The sequence below is a fragment of the Pempheris klunzingeri genome, chromosome 6, assembly GCF_042242105.1.
Source record: "Pempheris klunzingeri isolate RE-2024b chromosome 6, fPemKlu1.hap1, whole genome shotgun sequence".
NCBI classification, from domain to species: Eukaryota; Metazoa; Chordata; class Actinopteri; order Acropomatiformes; family Pempheridae; genus Pempheris; species Pempheris klunzingeri.
In genome coordinates, this window is record NC_092017.1 from 11,676,679 (window position 1) to 11,699,125 (window position 22,447).

General features: G+C 43.2%; 1 protein-coding gene across 1 annotated transcript; it reads left to right on the plus strand.

Annotated features, from left to right (window-relative positions):
• Positions 1 to 467: 467 nt before the first annotated feature.
• colgalt2b (collagen beta(1-O)galactosyltransferase 2b) lies at positions 468 to 21,375 on the plus strand. The gene is made up of 12 exons (XM_070832439.1): positions 468 to 706; positions 12,216 to 12,326; positions 12,453 to 12,570; positions 13,027 to 13,161; positions 13,239 to 13,443; positions 14,804 to 14,923; positions 15,353 to 15,426; positions 15,785 to 15,891; positions 16,385 to 16,517; positions 17,248 to 17,375; positions 17,492 to 17,698; positions 20,616 to 21,375. Exons 1-12 carry the CDS (start codon positions 468 to 470, stop codon positions 20,887 to 20,889), a joined length of 1,851 nt encoding a protein of 616 aa, XP_070688540.1. The 3' UTR covers positions 20,890 to 21,375.
• Positions 21,376 to 22,447: the final 1,072 nt, after the last annotated feature.

The window sequence follows — 22,447 nt, forward strand, 5'->3', positions numbered from 1 at the left end:
ACTATTCAGAAAACATGGTGGAAGTAAGAGAATTAAGGAGGACAAAGAGACACCACTAACAGGCTGCAGGCAGGCATCATGGGCAGTGATTTAGAACAGTCTCCTTCAACCAACACACACACACATACATTCACTATGCTCCTCAAAAAAAATGTAAGCACAGTAATTGATGTGTTCATCAACCACTTGATTTGTTTTTATAATGTTTGTACTCTTTATAATTAGGGGAGGAGGACACTGGCGCAAGGCTCCACACCAGCAGCAGCCATCAGCAGGGGGTGTAGGAGGGATTAAAGGGGTAGCAAGCTCTCCACCCACCCTATCCCCCTCTTTTACCTTCCCCTCCTCTCTCCCCCTCCCAGCGTAGCTCGCTTCCTCTCTCCCTCACTCACTCGCACTGCCCTCTCGCTCAGTCTCAGGGCTCGGGGTCCAGGCTGGGAGAGTCACGCCGGAGTCTGGAAGCGAAGATGCGGGCGGTCGGGGCCGTGGGAGTCGCTGTGCTGTGGGCGCTGCTGGTCGCTCTGGTGCCCGGCGTCACCGTGTCCGAGCTGGTGACGCTGGTGCAGGAGCAGGTCAGGGCCGAGTCTACCCTGATGAAGCCAAAGGTTATGATCGCCATCGTGGCTCGTAACGCAGCGCACAGCCTGTCGTATTACCTGGGCTGCATCGAGAAGCTGGAGTACCCGAAGGAGCGCATAGCGATCTGGTGAGGACGCACAAACAGGGATGCAACAGTGGCAATTTGGCTTGACCCGACTCTAATGGTTTGCAAATATTTCTGCAAGTAAGAGTACTTCTATAAATCATTAAGTGGTGGCCATTTTTTTTTAAAGTTATAGTTTTCCATCAAATGTGCCTTTTTCAGAGGAGGCTCGTGTTTTCCAGAGTGCATACTGTGTGCATGATGTGGACGGTGATCTGCACCGGAGCGTGCTGTGATGAAACGCAGCGTGTGTCCGCGTTAATTATAATAACAGATTGTCAGCATCGCTCGCAGACCTGTTGCTGCCTTTTACGATGCACTTACCTCGCGTGTCTGCCGGCATCCAAATTGCACACTGTGGGAAGGAGATGAAAGAGCTGCTGTGCGTGTTGGGTTAGGCTTAACCCCTCATCACTGCTCCCTCCGTCTGATTCAGCACAAACTTGCGGAAACGGGGCTTTTAAACAGCAGGGTGGCAGGTATGGAAGGGGGCCTCTCCCCAGGTAGGGTCCTGTAGTCTGTTTGGTCTCATAGAGCAGCCTGAGATAATATAAAGTTATCCAAGAGGGACCCTGCAGGTGAGGGGATGAAAGGAGACATTGAGTGGGTCTGACAGCAGGACTGGAGGGGTGTGTGTGAGTTCTGGGAAGTCATGCATAAAATGTGTGTGTGTCTTTGTAGGGTCTGCATGTTATGCAGGCTGATGGTCCAGATAGAAAAATCAAATAGAATCTGACAGATTTCTCACCACAGACGGGTTTGTTATCAAAATGCAGACGTGAAGAATGTGAGATGAAAGACATAACAGACTCATGCAATCTCTGATATGGGATGTTTTGAATGCTTATACCCTCCATGTCTGTCTCCCAGAGACCCCGTTGTGCCCTGGCTGACATTCTTCTGCTTTTGTTTCCCACCCTTCCCTTACTGAATGTCTTGCCTTTGTTTGCAGAGCCACTGTCTGTTTCTAATTCAGGGACCCTCAACAAACCACACACGTGCACACTGGAGAAACTCTAGACAGAGAGGGACCCTTTTCTCTGGAGCAAAGTGCCAAAGCGACTGAGCTAACATGGCTTTGTGAGCGCTTTTACTAAGAGGGGAAGGGCCCCATCAGTTATGTGCTCTGCAGTCAGTGCAGCCAGGATAAGAAAAAAACCCACAGTGTGGTGTGCATTTGAGGCAGATCACTCCTGCGTGTCACATAAGTATGTTTGTTGTTACGGCAAAGTGTCACTGGCAGAAAAATCTCTATGAGAACATAAGGGCACACACACAAGGTCCTAGTCTTCAGCCTCTAACACAGGACTGTTTTATTTAGGCAATTATATTTTATTTCAGCAGTCACAGCCTGGCGTATGGTCTTTCCACTGCTGTGGCCTCATGTGCCACACACTCATTCACCATTATAAAGTGTTCTGATATTTACATAAGAGCTAACAAATCCCGAAAGATAATTTGCGAACACATATGAGCCTATTTGGTAGATGGAGAAAACTGTGTGTGCGGTTTGAGGGTCGTTCAATAGCGATGCTGTAGTATGTGGTGCTGGTTTGTTTGTGGGGTGATTATAACTTTAAAGAAAAAAGCAGCAAGTGGAGTCTTTAGAAGTGCATTAAACATCTTAAACATTGTTAAAGTGAGGATTTTAAACACAATTGGCCTTTTGTGGCTAAATAAAACACATTTTACTCAACATCACTCATGCAGCACTGTGCCTCTTTGTCCCTCTTTGTAATTAGTATCTGCCCAACATGTACACCAAACCACCCAATAAATGCCAAATTGTAACTCAACTCTCACTAAAAGCATTAGTGTGCAACTAGAGCGCTAATTAATTGTAGAATGACAATTAGGACAGTTACAGTTTAAAACCCAAACACTGTGTCTAAAGAGAAGCAGTAAAGGACTTAGTACCTCAAGATAATTTAACATTTCCATGACTGAAATTTAATTTCATTGCATTTTTATCTTTATTTGACAGCACAGAGTGGTAAGAAGCTTGGGGAAATACGGAGGGGGGGTGATGTGAGACGAGGGACTCAGGCCAAGGAACTTTGTGGTTACTTTATACACATCCTCAACCATAAAGCAGCCAAGTTTCTCCTCTTCACCACAATCCACAGCGCGTCTGGATAGATCGTGGGCCGGCAGATCAAAAGAACTAGCGAAACTATCATGAAGAAATAGATAATACCTCCAGTGTCTGGCTGTGAAGCTCCTGGTTTTGTGTGGGGACACAATGTTCCTCACATTAGTTCCTCTCAGGCTTGAGCCTAACGGAGGATTGTTTTTCCTCTTTGTCTTCCCTCTTCTCGTGTCAAACATGCAATCCAAGGGAGACAGAGCGAGGAGGAGTAGAGAGGAAGGATGTACATGATTAAACATAATAATAAGGGCAGTGATAGATGAGGAAGACAATTAGTGTTCTCTATTGTGTAGCTGCAGCAGTAGCGAGGTCTCCCGACTGCCCTCCAGAAAGACCAGGGGAATGTTGCCTTTTGTTGCAGTGTTAATGTGAGCTAATGTGAGACTTCTTTTGCTTCTTTTACAATTTCTCAGCCATCTGAGAGGATCTGGACAGTCTAATGCCAACATTCCATATGAGATTTACATTTAGGGTCATGAAAAACTGTGGAGACATGGGAGCAGACTCAAACATCTTAACAACCTGGCCAGATGACAAAATCATGCATATTTCCAAAAATCTAGACTGGCTTTGGCAGGTCTGAGGATGTTGGGAGGAACAAAGTTTCCAGTTTGGGCCTGTTATCAGGATAATCTGCACTGGTCATCCAGGTCAGGTCTCCTCCACCCTGTTACTTCAGCCCTGCTTCACCTTGACAGATGGGATGGTCAGTAAGACCTGCCTGCCTAAAATCTTGCCTGTTTTTGTGTCTGCGAGTGGGTGCAGGTCTCACAGAGAAGTGGCAGAGTGGCGAGAAAGACTCTCACTGTAGTTAAAGAATGAAAGAATGCAGGGAATTAGAGAAAGAGGGGGATGGTCAGGCAGAGAGAAGGTGACCAACAGTGTTGGAAATTACCCAGAGGGCATTTAGCAGGTTGGTTAATCCCCATTCCCACAGTAGCCTGACCATGTGAACTCTCCTCTCTCACTTTGTTCTGTTGCTGCTTCTTTTGTCATAGTAGGACAACAGTGAACAAGATAATTCACGTTGTTCTCTGGAAAGACTGATGATATAGACCAAAAACAGCTAGACTGGCTCTCTCCAAAGTTAAACGCTTCTGCCTACCAGCACCTCTAAAGCACACTAAAGGCTCAGTGTATCTAGTTAATTTAATTCATTTGGAAACCAATTAGTCAAATTGTGGTTTGACCAGGGGTTATCTGCTGAAATATATCCTGACTGGGACCTGGAGCCTTGTCGTCACCAAGAAGTTACCAGGCAACACCAGAGACTCCAGTCTTTGTGCTGTGCTAAGATAACTGTTTCATGCTTCAACACATGATGGACACATATGAGCAGGGTATCAATCTATTCACCTAAATGTCTGCAAGAAAGCAGATAAGTTTCAATTACACTCATGAGTAGTAGATTATCACTGCATTTCTATGGCTCCTCAATCATTTTCTCATAAAGAGATACAAACACATGAAATACATGACATAAGAGAGCGACCAGATATGTGGGGAAAGGGGTATGATGGATGAAATCCAACCAAGGTTACACAGCTTTTATCTTTAGCCAGTTAACAGATTGCATCCGGCCTACAGGAGTTACTGTTCTTAGTATGCAGCTTCAAAGAAAATCATGCACTGTAAATTATGCAACACCTTAGGCACAATGCAGACAAATCTCTGTAGCTTTAGGCCAGCATTGTATTATTTAGCTCCTGACGCAGCTTGTCGCTAGCTGCCTGCTGCTTACTGCCTGCCGGCTGTGTTCATGTGCTGGAGTGCTTTCCCAGGTGCAGGGCTGAGGGTCGAGATGGTGATTTGTGGTCTTGTCAGAGGTGCTGACATCATCAGCCCCACTGCAGCAGTGATGTTGTCACTTTTATAATGGCATGATGGTGCAGGGTTGGGGATGGACCTGTGGTATGAATTTTCTTTGACCTTTACACAGTCAGCTTTATCTATTATTAATAAAACCACTGTAAATCCTAATGCACCCCAAAGTATGATGTAACTATACAAGTTGAGAATGTCTACGTGTGCCATGTATACAGTGTCTCCTGTCAGACACTGAGAGAAGTTTTGTGTAATTGTATCCTGTATCTATTATATATCATGCCATGAGGAGATTAATGCGAAATCATTAGCTACTTCATACCATATCCAGCTCCACTCAAGCGTTTGATGGACATGATCTGCCCCATGCGATGATGACGTAAAAGGATATTTAACCTATTCTGACAAGTGCACTGAGTTATACAGCAAGAAATGGACCATGAAAAATTGGACTTGAATGCTGGAATTAAAGTCTTTTTTGACTGCATGATTTATGCTGACTTCAGTGTTGTGCTTCTCAGTTGCCTGCCCTTCTTGCACCCAGTGCCAAATTTTTACCTTTTAAAACCCCTTGTAAAACAGGATATGTTTGTGCTCTAATGAGACACTCACATGCTCCATACTTGTTCACTTGGCCAGGGTGATCTGGTTAACTCAAGTGCTGCTCTGTTTTGACCTTGGGCAAAAATGAACCGTAAAGCTGCATCCAAACTCACAATAGCACTGAGAAAAAATGCAGGGCTGAAAGTATTTACTCTGGCTTAACTTGTGAGCAGTGTAGGACAAGTTACTTGGAAAATGTAATCAATTACATATTACTCACAGAAAAGGTCATTACACTGCTAATTATTCAACAGCAAAAGCAGTTAGTTGCTTTCTTCACTAATTGAAGGTCCATCAAAAGCGCCTCCACTCACGCTACATTTGAATGATAAACATGTGGTTTCTACTTAAGTATCCTGACGTGACTGTGTGCTTATCACCTCAGCTAAAAGTTTAGAAGACCTGCTACACATAACTGAAATTAATTATGCAGAAAAATATAACATTTCTTCTATTTCTTGGTCCAAAGCTAGAGTGACAAGAGGCTGCATGTTATCTGTACATCCGTGGTGCATTTGCGCATTTGTGTCTTGATCATATGGATCATGGTGTTTATCCTGTCAAATTCTTTCCATGCAAGTCCCATGCCAGGTGTGTTACCTCAGGGCCCATTCCTCTGTAGGAGCACACCAGCGAAGAAGAACAAATTGTTCCTGGTTTTGTCATGCAGGGAATTTGGCATTTTTAGGAAAGCGGAATAAATTATCAGGATGAGAAAGGCTATTGTGTGTTATCTGGGGATGACAAAACGGGCATTTGTGAATGATTAGCAACATATGCTTTTGCTGTGGTTCAAATTTTTTTTGATTACACTATTGGAACTCTCCATTTGTTTTTTTTATCTTCAATGATCTAATGCAAGTATGTTCACAAATGTACAAGCCTGTTTGTCTCCTCTCACATATGTGTCTGTGTGTGTTTGAATGCTACTGCACACGTAATGGGTGTGTGTTTCTGCTCTGCTCCTCTGGCTCAGCCCCTGTTTTCCATTCACTTTTGTAATTACTTCATACGCCCCACAGTGAGCCAGAACTTCTATGTGCAGAGAAACAGGCCACAGTCTTCTCTGACCTCTCAATCAGTATCACCTGAGGAGTCGTATTCTGCCGTCATATCCTATCTATGGGAAACTAAAGATCTTTTAACATCTGCTCAGGTATTTGACATAATCTCCGCCTCACTGGAGCAGAGGAAGATGTTTGTATCTTCTGTCTGGACTGGAGCACAGTTTGCCTCCCACCCTCAGCATTTTGGAACATTTTACAGAACATTGACATTGACATTAAAACCACCCATTCATTTACAGACACAAGTAATTTAGGTCGAGTTTCAGATGGCTTCAAGTAAAATAGCCTGAACACATCTGGCAACGCCTTGGCGGCATCCTGCTGTGACAAGGTCAGCCATCGCTTTTCCAGGGTGGTGCTACTACATATGGTGTATGTTCCAACCATATCAAACATACGTGACATTTCAGGCACAAATTCCGCAACTGAAAATGTGATACTTGTGTTTTTCTTATTTTCAACAAATACTATGAAAAGGCCAAACCCAACAATGTGTCAATCTCTCAATACTCTACTATACTTCTCCTACTTCCCCTGACCCTCAGCCCCTTTGTTGCCATTGAAGATATAAATCAATAAATTAATACTCATTTGGTTGTCTAGTGAGTGTTTACTGCAGCAGGATAATGAGTGTGTGATTGGCTCAAAATAGACCAGTGTGCAGTGCAATGGTGGCTCATTGATGTGCTTTTACTGGCCTATGGTTGGTGACACATCATTTTGAAATGTGTGTTCAGTCCCAAGATGTATTGAGTCATTTTTTTTATTACACTGCTCAAATACCTGCAGGACACCTAATGATGAGGTGTTATTAGTAGAAATTACCATGTGGCCCGATGTCCCTTTTCCAGCATGAAACCAGCAAACTCTCTGTAAAGCTGAAGGGAAGCAGCTGACAGTGTACCTTCCTCTCTGCCCTTAAGCATGAAGGTATTCGTGAGAAAGTTTTCTCTGTAAACCTGACATATCAGTTCAATCAAGTGCAGTTAACAGAGAGAATTGATTTTCCAACCCCTGAGCTTATTTCCCTCTCTCTCCCCTGGAGTGAACATGGTTGTTCCTGGACTTGGCGCCGAACAGTGAATTCTTACTTAGATGCCCCATCTGTTCCAGCACACTTCCAGCAGTATTGTCAGAGCTTGGCAGCGCAGCAGTGAACACTGAAACACAATGGTATCTTGGTTCATGTGGAGAAGTGAAGGCCTGGATATGGAACGAGATTACATGAAGTAGAGGCAGAAGTGAAGACAATGAGAAACAGAAACATGTTCGCTGTTCGTATGTCAGGTTTAGACCAATGTTTGCATGAACAGTTTTCATGAGTATTCATTAGAAACACTTGTGCTCATGCTGGCATAGAGGGTATATAATTTTAGCACCATCTACCTGTCTGTCCATCTGTCTGTATCTGTCTGTAAATTTCAGTGCTTTAACCAGTTCAATACCCATTATTGACACAAATGACAGAAGAACAATTTTCTCAAAATGCTTTAGAACTAATATTTTGGTGCCAAATAAATACACAGTTTTCCTCTCTAAAAACTAAAATACTCAATTGGATACAAAAGTAGATTATCAGCATATAGTGATTTACCTTCAGACACACTTTTTCTGAAACCAAATGACTGACAAGCAGACTCTCCTGACAAGGGCAGGCTTTCCTGGTGCCATGGGACAGAGGGATAGACAGGTATGTGTTAAGAACACTGGAGGCAAGTTGCTCTGGCTCAGTTTGTCCCAGTGGTCAACTGTGATACTGCAACTAAAACAATCTTCTGTCATCCAAAAACTGTTTATAAGGACAACTCTGTATTCTGACAATCTGGCACTTTGAACATAGTCAATTAATCTTGTTAGGACGGAGTGGTGACTGGCCGTACAAAGTTGGATACCAGACTTCTCATCCTGTCTTCTACTAACAATCAACAGTGGCTTTCTTTAATCTTTAATCATGATGGATGTCCTTTCCTAGTCTTGAATATAAGGTCTGAATATTACACGTCAGTGCAAGCCGGCTGGCCTTGGTTTGGCTTGTTGACCCTGAGAGTCATGAGGAATTTCAGAAAGGTGGTCCCGTCTCAACAACCCTTCCTTCCATCCTCCCTCCTCACAGTTGTTGTCTCCTCTCCCTCCACCTCTCTCTGACCATCTAACCCCTCCTCTTTCTCCTTTGCCCTGCGAGACCATCAAGAGGTCTGCAGCCACGTCAGCCTCCACAGGAGAGACTATACTGAAAAGTCAACACAGACACACACACACACACACACACACACTAGCATGGTTATTATGTTTTAAAGGCATATGTGGCTCAGGTCTGAAAGCGGCATTCTTGCCTCTTAATTATATGCAGCACCCAGTCATTATTGGCAGGGATATTAGATAGTTTAGTTAATCAACAGTCAGCTGACACTGGCCCGCTGGAGCCGTGTTTACCTAAAGGGCCACTCTCAGAGACAAGCCTCTGTGTTTTAGGGCCAGATGTCAGCCTTCAACGCACTCCCTGTTATCTGACACACTTCTGCAGTGGATAGCCCTAAAAAGTGGGAGGGAGAGAGCCAGAGAGAGTGATGAAGTGGGTTGATAATCCTGTTAGGTGATGGAGGTGCAGATGTAACCAATGTATTGAACATTTTACCGCATGATTGTTGCTGTGCAATCTGACCAAATTATGTAAGTTTATTTTATTATACCAATATTACTAATATTATACAAATATTACTAATAAAATGGATGTTACTTTTCATAAAGTGTGATACAAGTATGTGTGCTTTTATTTAGGATCTCATATAAACCAGTTTCATAACCGACTGAACAGGGGATCATTTACAATTTTGTTATCCACAAACAACATGTTTTGTCCATTTGGCTATCATGTTTGCTCTGTAATGTTGATAATAACACACTAAACCAGCTGCTGCAACACTGATTAAGGACATATGTAATATGTGAATGTTTTGAAATGTGCACAAGGGGGACTAGAGGTGCCAAGAGGGATTAATGCATGCAAGAGGGTGAAAGCATAGGTGGTCTAGTGCACCGAGATTAGGTAACAAGACTAAATAGACACCTATGAAACGATAGAGAAAGGGAGTGGAGTCTGGAGAAGCATGTGTTGTCCAGATGCTGATCATAAAGACAGAAATGGGGAGAGGAAGCCGAGCCCCAAAGCTGCAGGCTGCAATATAATGAGGCTGCAGCTTACTGTAAACTTCAAAACAAAAATGAGGAGACGCAGCACAGGGCAAGAAAGAGAGAGACAGAGAAGCGTGGAGGAATGAGAAGGGGAATATATCACCTTGTATCTTCTTTTGAGTATTGTCACGAATATCCGTGAAATGTAGCTAGCTGTGTGTAGATGTGGATGTTTCCACATAGTCAGATGGACAAAAAAATTCATAATCCATAATCAGAGACATCATCTCGGCACAGATGAAGTATTTGGCAGGAAATGCAAAGGCTCTTTGACTTGGCACTGAGGTCACAATACAGTACAGTTCAGCTGCACTGGCTAATCCTGCCTGAAGGTAGAGGAAATTGAGCAGAAAGAGCACACAGTTGCCTCTTGAAGAAGAATATATTACATAATATTCTAAAATGAATATGCCAAACGGACTCTAGAGAGATTTATATTCCTTCTGATTTTGTGAGCCACGATGCTGGCATCATTAGCATTTTAATGTGATGCCCGTGAAACAAAGTTAGTCTGATCATTTATAAATTTGGAGAGGTTTTAATGAGCTCTGTGAGGAATTCACCTAAATGTTTTTTCTTTATTGACATGAGATAGATTTTCAGTTTATGTTTATTTTCTTGCCCTTTCATGCCCTCTTTCCGCATAATCCCACACTCCTCACTGCTGCCACATATACCCTTAAACATGCTCTTATATACACTGTGTGCTCCCACATAGCGTACCATGTATTGTTCTATACTTCCCAGAGCTCCCCTCCTATTAAATCCCTGCCTGGAGCCGAGTCTGTCATCGGAAGATAGCATGTAGGAACACATTTATTTCCTCCAGCGTTGTGCACTTTAGCGGTTGAAAAGCATGTAAATGTATGTGCACATCTACTCATTACCAACAAGTCAGATGTTTCAGTGTGTGTCTAGCCTGCGATAAAAAAACAGCTACTCATCAGAGGCCGACTTGCCCCTTTATTACTCTCATGGGCAGCTATGCAATAATACACATGAGTGCGTGCTTGCATGGACATGTTTTTACCTTTTACACACATGCAAACAGACACATTTAACATTGTAAACCACCACTTGTGAAATGTATAAATCACCAGTAACACTGTAGTTAAAACAACATTCCGTGGACACAAAAATTAACGTCCTTATGTGTTGTCACATATCTACAAGTGTAGGCATGCACACACACACACACACACACACACACACTTCTGTCTGATGAGCTATTTATCCGCTTGACTGAAGATTATTGAAATTCCACGTGTGTGTAATGCAAGATGGTGCACATTCATGTGTGATGTCTGCATGTGTTTGTGTAATTAAACAAACATCTGTGAGCATGTCTGTGCGAAAACAGGTGTCTCTGTGTAGTTGTTTGCGCTAAATGTGGATAAATGAAGAGTATCAACACTTTTATCATCTATGTTGAGAGTGTGTTTACTGAAAATACCATGAGACGGTGCACAACTGTGTGCATATGTGTGTGTGTGTGTGTGTGTGTGTGTGTGTGTTTCTATCTCTGTCCAGCCAGTCTAAAACTGGGTGTGATTTTGGAGCGAGTACAGCAGGGAATATTACAGCAAGCAGTGGAAAACTCCATCTCACCAAGTGTGTGTGTGTGTGTGTGTGTGTGTGTGTATTTGTGTTTGTATGCACACATTCGAGTACAGGCCTTTGCCTCACATTCTATTGACCTTTCCTCTGTAAAGGGTAATTTAAATGCAAAGACAGGTGATATTTGTGTTTCCTGCAACTCAAATGTGTAGAAGTGATAGCGAAATTTCTTCTTGCACACATTTATATATACTCACTCTGTCACACACACACACACACACACACACACACTCACACACACACACACACACACACACTAGTCACAGTGTCTTCTGTGAGTCAGCTCTTGGAGCTGAAGTGCAAATCTCTGTGAAGAAACAGTGAGTACAAACCACAGGAGTTACAAATAAACAGCTGCAATTGTGCTAACTTTTACACTGACATCATTTGCTTACTGGTGTCCTGCCTACCTGTTGACACATAGTGCATCAATATTGACATTCAGATTGAGCAAAATATAACTCCAGGATGAATCAATTTTGATGGACGTCCTTGTCCAGCACCCATAGAAGTTGTTAGAAAAGTGTCAGTCTGTCTCTAGAGTTCTGTTAGCATGTACTTGGTTTACCTGTCTTGATTCTTTTGCCCAGAGTGCCCCAGAGTAATGTCTGTCTGCACTGTGCCTCCTCAGACTGCCTCTGTGCTCCAACAGTGCAGTTAATTAGGCTGTAAGGACCCCGAGGCTGCCTGTTGGAGCTTCAGACAATAATTGGACAAATCTGGAAGCTTGAGCGTCGTCTTCCATAAAATGCCGTCTGAATGTCATGGCTCAGAGTGTCACAACCTCTTCCCTGTTACCTCCAGCAAATGACAGTTTGCTGCTTTCTGCATTATGTGTCAGCTTCACATCCTCTTATTTTTCCAGACAGTCTCATCCCTGAAAACAGTCCTGACATGCCAAGAGGCTCGTTTCTGCACAGAGACAGCTGTTAACATCTTAAGTGTTTAGCAGATGCACTCGAACAAGCACTGTGAAAACTGTCTTTGGCTGTTCTGTCATGCCATGGATGGTTAAGACTTCACTTCATTTGAATGACATCCTGTGTTTCCTGTGTTTCAGGGCAGCAACAGACCATAATATAGACAACACCACTGCAATGTTGAGGGAATGGCTGAAGAGTGCCCAGAGTGTCTACCACTACGTGGAGTGGAGACCCATGGAGGAGCCAAAGTGAGTCACGGTTTCCACAGGAATCATTTATTAGCATCTATTCAAAGTCTGGGCTGGTTTTCCCACATTAATAGTGGTTTCTAATAGGATGGTGAAAACCATTTAAAACTTGTATCTCTGCATCAGATCCTACACAGATGAGTGGGGTCCAAAACACTGGCCTCCATCAAGATTCAACCATGTGATGAAGCTGAGACAGGCGGCGCTGAAGGCTGCCAGGGAACGATGGGCTGACTACATACTAGTAAGACTGAGTTAAATAAACGACAGCAAAACTATAGCACATAAGGAGGAGGCTGGGGAGGTGGAGGGAGCAAACAGTGTCGGCATGTACGTATGAGCAGAATAAAAGTGTCTGGTCGTCAATATGACTGGACGTTACTAGTCAGCTGACAGCCACACAGCTGGTGAAGGAGCCAGTGATTGTGAAGCATGAACAAAGACGGTGATGCCAATCAGTGAATGTAAGCATGACATCAGAGCTCAGCCTGAACTACCACCATGTTTTAATTAGTTTTAGAACTAGGAACATAAAGTCATTTTTCAAATATGTTACTGAGGGCCATTAATTAAATGCTATAGTAATTTATTGATTTGACTGTTAACCTCAAGTGTAACCAGATGTACATAGCAAAACAAATCTTTCCAGTTTAGTGTCAGAAATGACTTTATATGATGAGTGAGCCTTTCCTCTCTTTAGTTTGTAGACAGTGACAACCTGCTGACCAACCCCCGCGTGCTCAACCTGCTGATGGCTGAAAACTTGACCTTGGTGGCTCCCATGTTAGAGTCTCGCTCGCTCTACTCCAACTTCTGGTGTGGCATCACTCCGCAGGTACAGTTTGGACTTATATTCACCAATCCGTCCACCCTCTCAGCTGTGTTTCTTAGCTGAACCCATCTCCTTCTCAGGGTTACTATAAACGAACCCCAGACTACCAGCCGATCAGGGAGTGGAAGCGTCTCGGCTGTTTCCCTGTTCCCATGGTGCACAGCACTTTCTTACTAGACCTGCGGCGTGAATCCAGCAGGGACCTGGCCTTCTACCCTCCTCACCCAGACTACAGCTGGGCATTTGATGACATCATGGTGTTTGCCTTCTCGGCACGTCAAACAGGTCAGTTTGAAAACTGAAAGCTCGCAACAAACCACTACATTTTCTGCAAATACCACACGAAAGCTTCACTTTGATGAGCTGAGGAATGTCAGTGACTCATGCGAACTGGTTTTAATCTGCAAGTGTGTACTGCTGTATAACACTTGAGGGCTTCTTACTTATTTCATGCACATGTGTCAGGTTAAGGCAGATGAGGGAAAGCAGAGAAAAATGGAGCCATGTGTTTGTCCTGACTGTTTATGTGAGTGTTTGAAAGTGTAACAAACAGAACCATCAAGATGTGCATTTCATAGACAACAAGAGTGTGTGGCATTCGCCTGCCAACTGAAAAGTAAACACGTAAAAGCATTCACACTAACACATCAGATATGCAAACACAAAGACACTCACAGAAACACAGAGGCATTATGTTTTCTAACTCATTAGTTTCAATACTTATAACAATGCATGAATGTACATGTAAACATACAGTGTTAAAGTGAGGATATCTTTTACTAATGCTAATAAATGTTGAAGCAAATATTAGATGATTTTGCTGTGTAATTGAAATCAGGCAATTGACAAGTCAGTACACTGACTTTCCTCTTCTACTACTGTTACACTACATTTTAGCATTAATTATTATGTTGTTGATGTCACTCATGGCTGCTTCACATTCAACGTTACATTGACTTGCTTTAAACAAACATAATTTGAACCTTTATTACGCTAAAACAAATAAAACTAGAAAGTAACAAGTATGAATCTTTGTTTGAAAAATTAAATTCCAACACATTTAATTTGTCTTCAATCAACACACAACCAAATTAAATAGTTAAGTCATGAAACCCCAATTTATATATTATCTAAAAATGATGGATGTTTTGTTGTAATATATTCAGTAATTGACGCCTTACCAGCGCATAATGAAGATGACTGTAACACATGCTGTTAATGCCACAATAGAGGGGACAGGTTTGAGGGACACACTGACACAGTTGTTTATTTTAACATAAAGTTATCCTGTGTGAAGCCTGTATGCTGCTGTACAGACAGGGCAACAATGCATATTTGATCCCTCACAAAGCATCCAATCAACTGTTTATTATGTTTTTCAAGAAAAATGAGAGATGCCAGAAAAAAATCCCCCTCCATTGTTAATTTACCGCATAAACCTAATGCATAACAATAACTTACAGGAACATCAAGCAGTTTATTTGTTTTTAATCACTGTGACACTGCTGCATGTGGGACAAAGAATGAGGACTCAGAGTGGTCTAATGTGCATGTTTATTTGAAATGAAAGGGCCAAGAGGTTGTATATAAAGAACCCTGTGTGTGTGTGTGTGTGTGTGTGTGTGTGTGTGTGTGTGTGTTCCAGGTGTGCAGATGTACGTGTGTAACAGGGAACACTACGGCTTCCTGCCTGTTCCTCTCAAAGCGCAGCAGAATGTGGAAGATGAGAGTGAAAGTTTCATACACACCATCACAGAGGCTTTGAGTGAGTATACACACACACACACACACACATACACATACACACACACACACACACACACACACACACACACACACGTTCAAGCTGTTGTGACTTTGCTATCTGTCACCCCTTGATTACTTCACCTCTCAGGGTTGTTTCTTCTCCTTCTTGACCTCCACGACCCTTTGTGATTGCATCCTGTCAACCCTCTTTGCTTTAATCCCCCCTCCTCCATCTTTCTCTCTCCTCCTCCTCCTCCTCCCTCACCCTGTTTTTTCAACCCCCACCTCCCTCTCACTTTCTCTCCCTCACTGCCTCTCTCCTTCTCTCTGCTCAGATTTGAAATAAACCAAAATAAATAAACCACCACAATCGAGAGGAAATTTAGTTATTTTCTAATCCTGTTTTTGTTGTATTAACATTTCGCCTCCTTCCTCCCTCTGTCAACAGTTGACCACAACATTGAGCCCACTGAGCACCTGTACTCGCCGCCATCACCGCAGAACACGATTGGCTTTGATGAAGTGAGTTATGAGTGCGCTGGCTCAGCCCGGAGGAACAGGAGCTCTTCAGCTTCTGCCCCTCTGTATTTACTGTCTATCAACAACTACCGCTTCCTGTTTTTGGAGCAGTTTCTCTCCCATCCTTGTGCCTTAATTTTCCTCCTCTTCTTCCTTTGCCCATGCCTTCACCTCATACCCCCAACTTCTGTTTTATCTGTCCTCTGATTCTTTACATAATGCATCTCCTATTCTACAAAGACAGACAAAAGACATACTAGAAAAACAGTACGAATGCAAATAAAATATACACAGAAGGTTTTAGGGACGAGAAAAAAGTTTTTTCTCAAAGTCTCAGTTTTTTTTCTGTTTAAATGCTTAGATTTACCTGATCAACCTGAAGCGTCGGCTCGACAGAAGAACCAGGATGTCGAAAACAATGGCTTCGATAGGTCTACACACCACGCTGATAGACGCAGTGGACGGCAAGTAGGTCACAAACACACAGCCGTGCATGCACTTGATGACCTGACCTCGAGGCTGATTTAATCCTGAAAAAATAAACTGCTCACACTCTCTGTGGTAAAATCTTTAGAAGTTTTGTTAATTCTGCACCATAACAAAAGTAGGATTTTTCTGCTTAAAACATCTGATGTGACTGTGCTTCCTGAACGTCGGCTAAGATGAAGCCCCTTCTGTCGCGATTTGGTCTGTGGCAATATGCTGCACTTACTTTTCCTCCTCAGCGCCTACTTTAATCCACTGTTGAGAATGTCCTAATCCCTCTTCCAGCCTTTGTTTGTCTGGCAAGATGTATTACTTGTTGCAACTCGCTTGAGAGTGACTTTGCTGTGTTTTTGTTTTTGTGCAGTGAAGCTGTTTTCACTGATGACAGACTTAGCTGAATAATGACAAGTGTAGTAGAAATACTCTCTTTTTCCCACTACTACACCTACATCCCCTTTCTCCCTCTCTCTCTCAGGGCTCTCAACACGTCCCAGCTGCAGGCGCTGGGGATAGAGATGATGCCGCACTATAAGGACCCTTATTCTGGTCGAGTCCTGACCAGAGGAGAGATCGGCTGCTTCCTCAGCCATCACTCTACATGGACACAGGTGAGAGCAGGGCAGCACAGCACAGATCCAAAACGCTGAAGCGTCCTTCAGAAGGAAACCAAATAGCCTTTGGGTCTCTTGAAAATGAATATGGATGCAAAGGAAAAATCAGGAAGAAAGAAAACTAAAGAAGCAGACATGTTTTTACTTATGCACTACTGATCTTATGCATTTCAGCATCAAGGAAATGCTTCAACTCAGAAGTGGGAGTGTCTGCTGTTTGCGATCACCTTTACCTGAATTTTAGCAAATATCTTACCAGTTTGATAACTTAATCTAAAATGTGGAGGATTAACGGAGCCTCTTTGGCAGCCTGACAAACATCCACCACTATTTACACGGCAGCACTTATTACATCATCTTTTTATAAATTTGTCCCACCCACTCCCTACAGACACAAACCACAGACACAGAAATTTATAAAAAGTAAACTTAAAATAACAAAACTGTTCTTACTTTGGCAGAAAATAGTTTATTTATGTAGGATGGCCTTTAAAAAACTTTCTCTTTATCACCCTCAGGTTCATGAGGTTCAACAGACTGTCTGTCTGTCTGTCTGCCTACCTCTAGTCTGCATTTCTTGTTTTAATTTTGCAGTGCATAAGATAAGAAATCACAGTACAATCTCCACCAGGAGTATTGTGAAGAGAGAGACAATCTGGACAGCTGGCAAAGCCTCAGCTGGTGTTCTTTTATTTTAATGCGAGTGTTTGTGTTTTCTGACCATCAGATGTTGGAGCGAGGCCTCCAGAGGGTTCTCGTTTTAGAGGATGACGTGAGGTTTGAGCCCAGGTTTAAACGACGGCTCCAGGCCATAATGGATGACATAGACAGAACCCAGCTGGACTGGGACCTCATGTAAAAACACCTGCACCTCACAGTTTTTGTTTTCCAAATGAATGTGTGTTAAAACTTAAGGCTTGCATTAATTTGTGTGAGGCCTCATCAGAACACTCTTTCTGTCTCTGCTCTAGCTACGTGGGGCGTAAGCGTATGCAGGTGCAGCAGCCCGAGCAGTCCGTGGAAGGTGTAAACAACCTGGTGAAGGCCGACTACTCCTACTGGACCCTCGGCTACGCACTGTCACAGCAAGGAGCCAGGAAGTTACTGGCTGCAAATCCCTTCTCAAGGATGCTGCCTGTCGACGAGTTCCTGCCGGTCATGTTCAACAAACACCCGAAGTCAGTCTTTACTTTAGTTTTCTTTGATTTAAAATTACAGTGCTGCGCAAATGCTATATACGTAATTACATGTGATAGGAATAACATGCACATTCAGTATAACGGCATGGAGTTTTTTCAAGGCATGTAATGCAGAAAACCACGAGGCTTCACAAAGAAGTATTACTGCATAATGTTCACAAACACAGACAGAAAGACCCTTTTAGACGGTCGGGTTTATGAACAGACAGACAAATATTTACTGAGGATGGCAAACAGATTATCGCAGGTGCACTCTTACATAAGAACATATCAGGTAATCCACATCCAGAATAAACATGCCACACGGTGAAATCACTGAAATGCAGGTGCGCAGGGATCCTGTGCATGCACAGAAAGGGACTCGAGGGCAATAAACAAGTGCAGAAGAACTAAAGGACCTGCTGTACAGTAATTATCTATACATAGACACACACACACAAACTCGTCAGTGACTTTTCAGACTGTAGGACAGTGTGTAGTTTTCTAGTTTGTTCTCTGGTGGTAGACCACAGCCTCCATCCAGTTCAGCTCCAAATTATACTGCCTCCCTATATGTGTCTATGTCGCTCCATTTTCCATCTCTCTTTGCCCCGATTATGCCCCTCTTTCTTTCTTTTTCTTTCCCCCCTTCTTCTTCTTCTTCTTCTTCTTCTTCTTCTTCTTCTTCTTCTTCTTCTGTGCTCCCTCACACACAGGGCATGGATTGTTCTCGGGGTTCAGTGGATATGGTGCCTTGCGCAGAACACACAATGCCTGCTTTTCTGTCTCCTCTCTCCTTTGGGATTCCTGCCTTGCCCTACTCTCCTCCACCTCCACCTCCACCTCCACCCCCTCTCTCTTTCCTTTCCTCCTCTCTCCTTCCTCCCTTTTTATCCTTTAAGTCAGCCCTCCACCATTCCTTGCTCTCCTCTCATTCTTCACTCCCTTTTCTTTTTTCTCTTTCTTTATTCTACTTTTACATTCCCTCAACAGACCTTTACTTTTCTGCACACCTACTCCCTCCCTGTGTCACCCGCTTCTCCTCCCCCTTCCTCCTCTCTCTTAGAGGAATGCGGGCCAGCACGGCTCTTCCTGCTGGTTGGAGAAGGGGACAGGATTCCCATTGATAGAGGCCTGGGTGTGGGGGTGGGGTAGAGATGGACACTGAGCAAGTGTGTGTGTTACTATATAAATACATGGAGATGTGTGTTCAGCGTGCAGTGTATAGATTACTAGTGAATACGCTGTGTGTGTATTCAACAGTGAGAGAAGGTGAGTTTGTTCAAAACTGAAAGAAATGGGAAGTATGGAGAGACATGTGGAAAGGTGGCAGGGTGTAAACATGTAAAATGTGTATATATAATATAGATAAACAGCAGGGCATTATGTGATATGTTTAAACTGTGGATATTATGTCAGGTACGTTGTTTTTTAGAGGGAGGAAGGCTGTATACATAGACTCTGTTGTTTTCCTAAGCTCAGTTAAGAGCTTATTTCCCTTTTTTGTAATACCTCAGCTCAAAAACACACATCAGCAGAAGCAGGAAAATGTGTGTGAGTGTGTGTGTGTTTGTTGCAGCAGGTCAGCTCCTCTGAGCTCTAATAAAGGTGTAGGGTTTCATGGGCCTCATGGAGCGCTGACAGGCTTTAAACAGGGGATCGGGCGGCAGGGAGCTGACCTCTTCGGTGACCTCTGTCTGTACCAGTGTGACTCTGCCTGGCTGACGTGTCACACCCAAGCAGCCCTCATTCCTCCCTCAGGCCCTACTGCTGGCTGACAATGACAGGAGGATCGTAGAGTTTTGCGCTGTTTATAGTGTCACAAAATATGATGGTGGTTCAAATGACATGAAGAAGCAATTTTGTTCTGCTGGGATTAAATGTCTCTCTTCATCATACCCCATGGAAGATGTAAAGTAACCAAGTACATTGGAGCCAATCCCAGCTGTCCTTATATGCAATTTTGAGGTGTTTGTACTTAAATTGAGTATCTGTATTTTCTTTTTTTTTTTTTTTGGCACTTACTGCGTATGCACTTGCCTAATCTACAGAACATGTTCTGGTTTGGTCTATAAAACACTAGAAAGAAGTGGAGAATGCCCATAATAATTTTCCAGAACCCAAGGTGATGTTTTCAGCTCTAAACAAATTAGTTCATTAGCTCCACCTAAACCAATTTCAATTTCACTGAAATTTTCCACTACTGTTATTTTAAAGCATGTACATTTTTAAATAGTAATAAAAACAGTAATCAGTAGGGAATAGAAGTAGAGTATTCTGTTCCCCTTTTCGATATCCTGTAAATTTGCTGTCTGTGTTGAAATTCAATTCCGGTTCCCTGAGTATCGACACCAGAGGTTCCAGCTAACAGGATGTGATGCGTCAGAAGTGGAGCAAAAAGCGAAATAGTCATGTAAACAGCAATAAGCGAGCATGCTGCCCTTATTTAGCCTTCCTTCCTCTTCCCTTTGGTGACTTTTTTTGTAGATGATTGATCCCTCATTATCATTTCTGTAGAAACGATTACTTGATCAATTAATAAGCCGGTTGATAGAAATAGTGACATATCATGGCAGAGAACTAGAGTTGTACTTTTATTAGCTAATTTTCATTCATGCATCACAATCACAGGCTCGTTTTCAGCTGACTGGTTACATATTCATGCAACTGTAGAGTCCCATCAAAACCTGATGCGTTCATTCCAACACTGTTTGCTCCCAACACTGTCCCAAACTTCTCCTTATGTGGACAACACAAGACATTACCGTGGGCTCTGGGAAGTTGTTATTGTCATTTTTCTAAAATCTTATGGTTGAAAGGAATGATTATTACGGCCATACTCACTATCAAATTGCTTCCAGTGTCCATAACATCTCTGTTACTTCCCATCTCCCCATCTGTCCCTCATCCTCCTCAGCACTGAGTACATGTCTCACTTTGAGCCGCGGGACCTGAAGGCGTTCTCCGTGGAGCCGCTGCTCATCTATCCCACCCACTACACCGGAGAGCCGGGCTACATCAGTGACACCGAGACCTCCACCATCTGGGACGACGAGGCCGTGGCCACAGATTGGGACCGTCAGCATGCCCGCAAGACGGCCCAGCAGGGTAGTATCCGCCCCGTGGCGCAGAACAGCGTCACTGGAGACTCACCGCCTCCTGCAGCTCGAGCCTCAAGGGACGAACTTTGATACAGAAACCTAAGACTCAGAGAGAAAGACTCTATGTGTTTACTATGCTGGTACACACAGTGAATGTCATGTGTACACACACTTGAAAAGACACTTGAACTTCAAGCTGACATACTGTACATTCACACACACACACCCCAATCCCTACCCACACACACACACTGGTGTCCAAAAGTATAAAAGCAGAAGATGTCAATCTACTCTGCTGCCTGATGAAGGGACACTGAGGAGAGGATGAGGATGAAAAGAGCTCAATCTTGAATGAAGGCCAGCAGGCCTTTGACAAAAGCTTTATTTATTCCCCATGTGCCTCCTCTGGGCATGTGGAGACAATTACAGCCTGAGAAACCTTAAGCAACACATGGAAGACAGTTAACATTATTTGCAGGATGTGATAGAGAAGAAAAACCTTCTCACGAATAAATTTTTATATTGTTGACGAAGATTATTGTTATTTAAACAGAACAGATGTGTTTTTTTAATGGACAGCAGAGGAATAAAGGAATCTCAAAGTTGTCTGAAAACAACTCGTAAGTGTGTGTAACTGTGTGCCCTGTGTATGTGTGTGCGTGCACATAGACATGTGCATGTGTTTACAGAATTGAGCATGTGTGGGAAAGGGGGAGGATGACATACCGTACCCAAGAGTGCCACTGCCTCAGATGATGTCAGAAACACGCACGCACACATACGCACGCACACACACGCACACACACACACACACACACACACACACACACACACACACACACACACACACACACACACACACACAGAGTATAGCCCCTATTCAATCAGCAGTGCAGTAATGGATGTTATTAGGCGCAGTGTTTCTGTCATTGCAGATATATCACTTGCACAGCAGGCTGGTCCTGCTAGTTCTGTGCATCAGTCACACATTACATGTAGCCTGTCGGATGTATGATAGACACTTTCATCCACTTCAGACTCCTGCTTTCAGAATTTAAATGTGTTCACTATTTTGGAAGAGAAGAACTGGGCTACTGAGTTATTCATGTCCTCAAAACAGGCTGGTCTGCGTTCATATGTGGAGCTGGGCTGATCCAATAAAACAACTTCTCAGTTTCTGTGTTTTCACTCACTCTGCAGCATAAACTGGAGTAATTTTAGAGTTTTAGAGTAATTTGGATTATTTGCATTGCAGAGAGATTGTAAGCAGATGCAAATGAAAACAAGAAGTCACAGAAAAGCCCACTGTGCTCTTTATCTCTGTGGGACTAGACTGGAGCCTTCATTAAGTAATGTGCGTATATTATTGTTTAATCGGCTGAATAGCGAGTGTAAACTTGCTGCAGCTGTTCACATGACCCTCTGATATCTCAGAGTTCTGATTTCCCCTCTTTAAACCTTGTGAAAATAAGCCTTGTGGCTTTTCACAGAATGGTGGTAAAACATGAAAGGGGCTGCCACCTCCCAATAAATTCAACGTTTGAGTCTTTATCATGTAGAAGACACTCAGCAGGTGTGTTGGCTCCCACTGTTCACTGGCTGAGTGAAATTCTGCTCACTGTTTTATAGTTCCTGTCTGCTGTGGGAT

What these genes read in the sequence shown, in the direction of transcription:
- colgalt2b (XM_070832439.1), top strand. Translation starts at nt 468, where the DNA reads ATGCGGGCGGTCGGGGCCGTGGGAGTCGCTGTGCTGTGGGCGCTGCTG. An exon ending in ACACGATTGGCTTTGATGAA is followed by an intron (nt 15,427 to 15,784) that starts GTGAGTTATGAG and finishes TTAAATGCTTAG; the next exon opens with ATTTACCTGATCAACCTGAA. An exon ending in ATCACTCTACATGGACACAG is followed by an intron (nt 16,518 to 17,247) that starts GTGAGAGCAGGG and finishes TCTGACCATCAG; the next exon opens with ATGTTGGAGCGAGGCCTCCA.